The 9,991-nt window shown below is 41.2% G+C and overlaps 1 protein-coding gene across 1 annotated transcript in view; it reads right to left on the bottom strand.

The window, feature by feature from the left end:
- Positions 1-241: 241 nt before the first annotated feature.
- Positions 242-9,991, bottom strand: part of ermp1 (endoplasmic reticulum metallopeptidase 1) — a gene marked incomplete at its 5' end in the record, with an annotated part of 73,900 nt that continues 64,150 nt past the window's right edge. Inside the window, 4 exons of the mRNA XM_080847261.1 lie at positions 242-1,042; positions 1,227-1,390; positions 1,519-1,634; positions 2,645-2,847. Of these exons, the coding sequence (XP_080703387.1) occupies positions 875-1,042; positions 1,227-1,390; positions 1,519-1,634; positions 2,645-2,847 (651 nt within the window). The 3' untranslated portion in view covers positions 242-874. The remainder of the gene's footprint in view (positions 1,043-1,226; positions 1,391-1,518; positions 1,635-2,644; positions 2,848-9,991) is intronic.

The raw sequence follows: 9,991 nt of genomic DNA, 5'->3' as shown, positions 1-9,991 counted from the left end.
GTGGAGAGAGAGAAGAGAGAGACCACGGTGGAGGGATAGAAGAGAGAGACCACGGTGGAGAGAGAGAAGAGAGAGACCACGGTGGAGAGACAGAAGAGAGAGACCACGCTGGAGAGACAGAAGAGAGAGACCACGGTGGAGAGAGAGAAGAGAGAGACCACGGTGGAGCGATAGAAGAGAGAGACCACGCTGGAGAGACAGAAGAGAGAGACAAAAGAGAGAGACCACGGTGGAGAGTCAGAAGAGAGAGACCACGCTGGAGCGATAGAAGAGAGAGACAGAAGAGAGAGACCACGGTGGAGAGAGAGAAGAGAGAGACAGAAGAGAGAGACCACGCTGGAGCGATAGAAGAGAGAGACAGAAGAGAGAGACCACGGTGGAGAGATAGAAGAGAGAGACCACGCTGGAGAGTCAGAAGAGAGAGACCACGCTGGAGAGACCGAAGAGAGAGACCACGCTGGAGAGACCGAAGAGAGAGAACACGCTGGAGAGTGGAAAAACATTTGGGTTGGTCCTCAATAAATAAACTTGGTTCTGGCTTGGCTTTGCAGTTTCTCCATAGTATCTTAGACCGTTGACACAGTGATGGTTGTTTTTGTTTAAGTGTGTGCGTCAGAAAAAGGTGTAAGGATATGTACACGGTACAAGTATGTATGTTTCTTGTGCATCTGTGTGAGGTGGACTCATCCAGTGGATGTTTGTGCAGCAGCAGATTGGGTGTGAATAAGTGTGTGTGTCTGTGTGTGTTTGAATGTGATATTTTGTACCGGCAATAACTTGAGAAACTCTCTCAACCCTTGTAATGGTATATGTAATGTATGTAAGGTGTGAGTGTGTGTACATGTGTGCATGGCTGTATGGATGGGAGAGCCCCTCAGTAGCGGTACATGTCGTAAGTGCTGACCCAGGATGAGGGGAAGGCCCATAGAGGGAAGCGCTGCAGCATCAGGTCCAGCTGGGGGGTGAGCTTGTCCTCCCCGAAGAAGTAATGAGATGAGATGGCCATTGATATCATGCCCTCGTCTGATTCTGTGCTTGAAGGCTGTACACCACACAGACATGAGAACATGACCATCAACAAACATGTACAATTGACATCAATGCATTCAAACCATCAGCAGAAAATACCGGACCACATATTTCAGCCATGAGTACAGGGAACACACAGCTATATATAGTCAGTAACACAGGCATTGGGTCACACTTGTTGGCAAACAAATTCTCACCTGAATTTCAAACCAAAAGTTCCAAACAGGGGCCTCCAGACCATGGGAATAAAATATAAAGTATTCCCCACTGAGATCAAACTTGGGAATGCCATCCCCCAATGACCAGCTGGTGAGAGTAGCTCCACTGTGGGGGAGCAGGTACAGGGACATGTGGCTGGGCCCTGGAGGACACAACAGCAGTTGCACACAAAAGCCACATGTTGATATTGGCTATTTGCCCTAATTGAATAGAAAATTTCAATTTGTTTACAATCGTTCTACACCTCTTTTTATGGATGATTATTCTGACCTTCTGCCTCAAAAGACAGTCTGATTGTGCCCCACTCCGTCTGGTGTTTGGACACAAGTCTGAACTTCATAGGGGACTTTGGGGACACTTCTTCTGCTGGGAGGTACCAGTTCTTTCTAAAAACACAAAGCCAGAATAACACAAACCACTCATGAAAGTGTAACTATGTATGTACAACTTGTTCTAATAATAAATATCAAGAAGCATGTTCCAAAATCCCCTGCACCAGGGGGGTACTCTTAGTGTGGCATTTAGTCATTTCGCAGACGCCTTTGTCCAAAGCGACATACAAGGTAGAGATGTACAAGGACAAAACGTAGGTTGTCAAACACAAAGCCAGATATAACACTAACCACTCATGAAAGTGTAACTATGTATGTACAACTTGTTCTAATAATAAATATCAAGAAGCATCTTCCAAAATCCCCTGCACCAGGGGGGTACTCTAAGTGTGTGGTCTAAGATCTAAATTGGATAAACTGACTTACTGAGTAAGTGGTAATCCTCCTAAGAGAAGAGCCCTATGGCTTTGTTTTATTAGAAGAATGAAGCCACAGGGCTCTTCCATTAGGAGGTTTACTTATCCTAGTCACTGAACCACGTACTTGGTTTGGAGAGGACATTTACAATTAGTAATTTAGCAGACGAACCTAGGTTTTGTCATTGTACATCTCTACCTTGTATGTCGCTTTGGACAAAGGCGTCTGCTAAATGACTAAATGTAAATGTCCTCTCCACACGCTAAGCCTCGCCTCTTGGTTTACTGCAACGCTCTGGATCCTCTGCATTCTAATGGGCAGCTTCCCACAGTGCCAACTCACTTCTCCCGTGGAGCTTGTTTACTGCCTGAGAAAAGGCTCTGGTTTCTAATGTTCATTTGTGAAGTCTTTCTGAGAAAAGGTTGCCTCACATTGGGCATTGCCTCACCTATTGAGATTGTTTGGTTATTTGCCTGCACATAAGTCTGTTCTGTTATCTAGGCCTGTGGAACAAAATAAAAGACCCTGTCCCTGCATTTTGCTATGCAACTGTTACAGGCCTCTTTTTGTTTTTATGTTTGTACATGCACCGGGAGTATACAAGAAATACAAATGATGTTTTTAAGTTTCATGATCTTAGTACTCACTTCACCAGGAACTTGACGGGGAGGAACCAGGGGAAGCCGCAGAAGGGCAGGTCTTCCTGGCAGCGTTGGCGGATGGTGTCATTGATTTCTGGGATGTGAGGTGTGATGTGTTGCATAGCTGTGAAGTCAAAGCTGTTGATCCATAGCCCTGAGTCTTTGTGCTCGACCTGCCCATCCAGTCCATGGAAGGTACGAGTCGTGTGCTGAAAATATGCCAGAGCAAGTCATCATAGGACACAGTACCAAGGAACTAGTCATCATAGAACACAGTACCAAGGAACTAGTCATCATAGGACACAGTACCAAAGAACTAGTCATCATAGGACACAGTACCAAAGAACTAGTCATCTAGGACACAGGACCAAGGAACTAGTCATCATAGAACACAGTACCAAGGAACTAGTCATCATAGGACACAGTACCAAAGAACTAGTCATCTAGGACACAGGACCAAGGAACTAGTCATCATAGAACACAGTACCAAGGAACTAGTCATCATAGGACACAGTACCAAAGAACTAGTCATCTAGGACACAGGACCAAGGAACTAGTCATCATAGAACACAGTACCAAGGAACTAGTCATCATAGGACACAGTACCAAAGAACTAGTCATCATAGGACACAGTACCAAGGAACTAGTCATCATAGAACACAGTACCAAGGAACTAGTCATCATAGGACACAGTGCCAAGGAACTAGTCATCATAGGACACAGTACCAAAGAACTAGTCATCTAGGACACAGGACCAAGGAACTAGTCATTTAGGACACAGTACCAAGGAACTAGTCATCATAGAACACAGTACCAAAGAACTAGTCATCATAGAACACAGTACCAAGGAACTAGTCATCATAGAACACAGTACCAAGGAACTAGTCATCATAGGACACAGTACCAAGGAACTAGTCATCATAGGACACAGTACCAAAGAACTAGTCATCTAGGACACAGGACCAAGGAACTAATCATCATAGAACACAGTACCAAGGAACTAGTCATCATAGGACACAGTACCAAATAACTAGTCATCTAGGACACAGGACCAAGGAACTAGTCATCATAGGACACAGTACCAAGGAACTAGTCATCATAGAACACAGTACCAAGGAACTAGTCATCATAGGACACAGTACCAAAGAACTAGTCATCTAGGACACAGGACCAAGGAACTAGTCATCATAGGACACAGTACCAAGGAACTAGTCATCATAGAACACAGTACCAAGGAACTAGTCATCATAGGACACAGTACCAAAGAACTAGTAATTTAGGACCAGTGGCGGTCCGTGCATTTCACGACTGGGCATTCAGCGATGTCCTACTACACGATGTTAAACTGAGTGAATCCACCTCCTAATACTATCATTATGACGCCATGGCTCTCGAACCATTATATTTATACAGAAAGGCAGTATAAGTGAGCATTGCATCACCTTAACATAGTCGAGTACAACAGACTTTATTAATATTTCCGGAGCATTTAAAATCAATATACCCGTATTAACAATACATTAAGAGTAGTAAACTCTCAGTTATATGATCGCTTGGATATTACTGTCACAACTTAAAAATAAAAGGCGATTTTCAGGGATTAGTCTACAAAGTCCACCGAAAGTAGCCTATGAGAGCTTAAACAAGTTTGTCCACTAAACATCGCATTGTCCCACCTGCAAAGCAGTTTCATTAAACTTCCCATCCTCACGATATCCAGTTTTTCTTGAAAGTTCCGTCTTGAAAATGGCGTTGTAATTGTATCAAAAACTGGAATTATCAAGTTGGTGTAAACTAGTTTATTTGAGTTGGTTAATGTAATTATATTTAGTCTTACCAATTGAAACAACTAGCATAATAAGCATTGAAACCGATGTACGTCGTTTTCGCATTAGCCAGCTAAACTGAGCACTGAAGCACTGCACCGGTCTGCCTCAGTATCCAATCAAAGGACGTTTACGTGTCACGTTCACCGCGAGGAAAGACATCTTCCGGGCCTTCTAGAAGGCCCAGTGTCGCCAACTCGAAATCTGATTGGTTGTCACAACTGTCTGTTTCAGTTCATTCAACTTAAATGAACTGAAACAGCCAGTTGTGAAAACCAATCAGATGTACACGGGCCTTCAATGTGAATTCTGAAGGCCTCAGGGAAGAATTCTGTTCTCGGGGAAGGTTTCTCGGAGCGTGGCAACACATGATAGCTGAAATATGATTGGATGAAAGCTCTAACATAAATTAACAACGCTGGAAGCTATGAAATGAAGATAATGGACTATGGGGAATAATTGAATAAATATTTATGAAAAGAAAATATTAAAATTAAATGTATTTATTACATTTATTTTCTGATGATGTTTAGGCCAGCAGAGAAGGCCTTGAAGGCCCTGACGGACCACCACTGTTTAGGACACAGTACCAAGGAACTAGTCATCATAGGACACAGTACCAAGGAACTAGTCATAATAGGACACAGTACCAAGGAACTAGACGTGGAAATCTCTCCAGATATCTACAGACGTCTGAAGGCAACAGTGAAATATATATTAAGTTTACTTATTTTATGTATGTTTTTGTATTATTTATTTGTGTAATATGCCTTAATTGACACCCAGTGCAAACATACAGGGACAAAGTCACTATTTGACTTGAACCACGGATGAGCTACAAATAAATTGCCTTCATCTTATAAGTATAGTGATAACATATTCATGTGAACATGATGGTGATGTTCAATTACATAGAAAGCTTGATCAGACAATCAATATTTATTTCCACTATTTAGTCTCAAATTTGTCATCATATATGTTTTGTTTATGAAACATCATTTGAAATTTAGCAATGCAACCAAGTTATTAAGGATGACCTGAGAGTTTCCTTCACTGTCATACACCTCTTTCGAGCTAGGCACCTGCTTTGGGTTGAACTTGGAAGGGCAAAGAGGAAATTAATAGAGGTAGATACCAAAACAGCTCATCTGATGGTTTCTAAATATGTGTTGAATCTTAGCCTGGTTTATACGCCTCTTTCAAACATTGAACGTTGAATTCACTGTGGTGGGGGTTAACAGAATTGCTTTTTGCTTGTATGCAGTCATCGGACACTAGAGTGGTGCAGAATGGCATATTAATGCATGCATGTATCGTTGAATTTGTGTCTGAGCTTATCATACCAAGGCGAATTCAGATGTGATAACAAGCCATTTATCACTTGTTTAGTTCAAGTTCACAGACACCAATGCATGTTATGGAAATATTTTAAATAGTTAATGGTCATAGTTAAATAATCAAATGTGTTGAGTTAGATTGATAACATTGCACTATTGACTACAGTTAATAAACAACTCACTGGTAAGAAGATGAACTCGTTACTACCTGAGACAGGACTTAAGGCGCTTTCCCACAGCAGGAACTCTGGGCACTTAGGCTACCAGGTGGTGCAAACGTTTACAGAATGGCCTCCGGCCCTTACAGCCTTTCTATTTCCATTGCAGTGCAGAAACTATGGACCAACAAGTGACGTTTTGACGTTTCAAACCAACATTTTGCTCTTCAATTGCAATGTTGAAAAAAAATATATATATTTCTTCAAGCAGCATCAAGTTGAGACTGTTGCTAACACTTGATTAGCGGTGAATGGCATCATGGCAACGCCCTCAAGATATCTGACATGTTCCTAGGTTTACGGTGTCCACTGTTTTCAGTTCACTTCATTCATGTATGCAAACACCATTGCACTTTTTCGACTACCACTATCACTACCACACCTGCGAGTAGGGATCGGTTGCTTTATACTTAGTCTCGACACACATCTGAAATTAACTAAGCAATACTGCGTCAAAGCAATAGTCCAGAGCCTCAACAAAATGGATGATTCCTCACTAACACCCCATGCATGTCTCTTTCCCGTCCCACTGTAGAGATCATGTTAACTGTGTACGACTACTCACATGATGTTTAATTATGTGTTTTGTTGTTTTCAAGAAGATTTGTTAATTGTATGTTTTGGGACTTTATAAAGAACAGAGAAAAACGTGCATTAAAAACAGTATTACATAGGTTTTGTTTGAAATCTGAATCAAATATGGGGGTGAATCAAAATGAAATAGAATGCACTCCATACCACAAGTTAAAACGAGTGTGCGAAGCATTGGAATAACAACACATACGAATGTAGGCATACAAATTTGAGTGACCACCAGACGTCACCATTGTCACAATAGTGGAGGGTATCAGAGGCTTCCAAGACCCAAACCACTTCTGCTATGAAAGTATCACTGTTTGAAAAGCTTTGCTTGGCACATCTCTGTCTCATTTAAAACTGTGTGAGGGACCCCCAGGTAAGTTGACCCCTGTGTAAAGCACCTAGAGACAATTGTATTGTTATGGCGCTATATAAATAAAATTGAATTGAATTTAATTGATGGGTGAAGCACTTATGTGTGGGGCGCTCTGGATGGGAGAAGTACAGTTAGTGGATGCGCAAGGAATGCCTGTGTGTGTGAAGCGCAAGGGTGCAGTTTGAGGATGTGATCTTCACTCCAGATTAGTTTGTGCTCTGACTGCCATGTCATCTAGCCTGCCTCTTTGGCGTTGCTGTCAGAGTGCATGTTTGGCACCCTGTGGACCAAGGTTCGAGTCCGGGTGGGGTGACCACGCTCTCCCTTCGCTACAGTAGGACATAGAGACATTTGCGTAAATATGTTAAAATGGAGTACACTGACGTCAATGGACACTGTAAAATAAGTTAAAATGGAGTACACGGGCACTGTAACCCTAAGAACAGCTCTTCCAAAACACTTTTCAGATAGCTTGACGGCTGTTTCATGGCAGCTGTAATGACTTAATAAATGAATATAGCAGCACAACTATGAGCAGGCACGTGCACAGACATTTTCGGGGGCAGGTGCTCAAAAAAAAAAGGGCACCCATCGCCAAAATGATTTATAAAATTAAAAATAATAATAATAAATATATAAAAAACACAGTAGGATATTTTCTCCCTCATTTGTTTTACTAGTTTATGGCCTTTCAATAGTCTGCCTGCCTGCCTGCCTGCCTGCCTGTCTGCCTGTCTGTCTGTCTGTCTGTCTGTCTGACTGTCTGACTGTCTGACTGTCTGACTGTCTGTCTGACTGTCTGTATCTCTCTCCCTCTCTCTCTTTATTAAACATGACAAACGTCAGTAAACAGCTGGACAAGATTAGAATTCACGGATTCGTGAGTTATTTGTTTGTTTATTTTTTAGGAAACGTCGGACCAGTTGAAACGTAATGTTTTCAACACCTCTAATTTTGTGGTTAATGTATCACCAAACAACGTCGTCCGGGGATTGCACCGTCACCGTCATTACCTGTTTGTCAGATGCTGCGGGTCATTTGACCTGACGCTCAACACTGGATGAGCACTAGGAGGAGGAGGGAGGGGCGCGGCGGGGGCTTGTGAGTTCCACGGAGCATGTCGGGTCGAAATTATAAATGCCCCGTCAGATATCAAAACACATTTAGGGGGAATTGATAACAGAAAGAGTAATTTTGATTCTGAATAATCATGAATGAAGAAAAAATGTGGCCCCAGCAGAAGGGGCACTTTTCTCATCCAGGGCAAAAGGGCAGGTGCTTGAGCACCACTAGGGGTCTATCTGTGCACTTGCCTGACTATGAGGTTATTTCATATGTCTCTTGTGCTCAGTCAGTGGCTGGGACCTTACCAAGCTCACTATGTAAACCAGTGCTTCTCAAACCTTTTCAGACCAAGGACCACTTAGCCAATAAAAAAAACTTGCAGACCATCTAACTAAATAGTATATCCCCAGTACAACAGGCCTCCTACCCAGACCTGGCCCCATACAATTGTTAGCGGCACATAATTGTCATGGGTGGGCACTCCTTTTCTACATACCGGTAGGCTAGTTATAGATATGACGAGTTTCTAGTTTAGTTTAGTCTACTTTTTGGAATGTTTTTGTTTCATTTCTGAAAACTGGGCCTTCCACCATCACTCAAATGTATTGTACTCTCCAAAAACATTAAAATTGACAGTAAAATCGGTAACACTTTCTATGAAGCCCAGCGTTATAAGGCCCTATAAGGACATTATAAGGGCCTTAATAATGACTTATAGCGATTGCTACGATGACTTATAGCTACTTTATAACTACGTATAATTTCTTCATGATGACTCATAATCACCTTTATGATACATTATATCAGTTCATTATGAATGGTTATAATTAAAGACGGAATAATGCATTATAAATATGTGACTGTCGGGTAACACTTGCTATGAAGCCTGCCTTTATAAGGTCCTATAAGGACATTAATGATGACGTTTTAAAAGTAGCTATAAGTCATTGTAGCACTCTTTATAACTATGTTTAGCATCTCCACAATGACTCATATCCACTGCTCTGAAACGTTATGTCAGTTAATTATAAATGGTTATAATCTAAGATAAAATGATGCATTATAAATATGTGATCATAGGTTTGTGTGGGTAATCATGAATCCTATGAAGCCTGCATATATGAAGCACTATAAGAACATTCATAATACCTTTAAAAACTAGTTAAGTCATTGTGGCACTCATTCTTACCTTCTCAGTCCTACGTCTTCTACCTTCTTGAGCGTGCTCTCAGGTCTGAAAGCTGTATTACCATCGATATTTGCTTGACTGGTTGATGAACAGATTTCATTGGTCCAAAAGCGCGCAGTGTCAAAGTTATGCTTTTATGTAGACAACTTTAATATTTCGTCGTTTCTGCAACTATCAGTATTTATTGTGTAGGGACATTGGGTTTGGAGTAATAACAGCAACTCTGAAGTTCAAAAGCCCGAAATCTTTACAATGTGTTTTTGTATAAAGTTTGAGCACTTCCAGAAAGTTTTAAATAAAAGGGTTTTCATCTGTATCCTGTTGTATTTACTGTCAGCACTATTAACAAGTTCATAATGCCTTATCTTCTCTTCTCTTATCTTATAATAATCTTATATCTGTTTAAAACAACATTACCCTTTTGTCACTTTACTTAAAGCTGACAAAGTACACTTATAGAATCTTATATCTGTTCATAACAACACCACCCTTTTGTCACTTTACTTAAAGCTGACAAAATCCACTTATAGGATCTTCTAAAAGTTTATAATATTCTATGTCTGTATAGCAGCCTAGTCACCATACTAATAACCACTAATGAATATGCATAATATATCACAAAGGTGGTTATGATGTGCCGTGAAGACCTATATACATAGTTATAATTAGGGATGGGTATCTTTTGGGTTTTTTCCGAAACCGGTACATAACCGATACTTTTAAAACGATACCGGTGCCTAAACGGTGCCAGAACCGATACTTT

This window comes from Sprattus sprattus (assembly GCF_963457725.1).
Source record: "Sprattus sprattus genome assembly, chromosome: 11".
Taxonomy (NCBI): domain Eukaryota; kingdom Metazoa; phylum Chordata; class Actinopteri; order Clupeiformes; family Clupeidae; genus Sprattus; species Sprattus sprattus.
The sequence above is the reverse complement of the archived record's forward strand: the minus strand, read 5'-3'. Positions and strand labels throughout refer to the sequence as shown.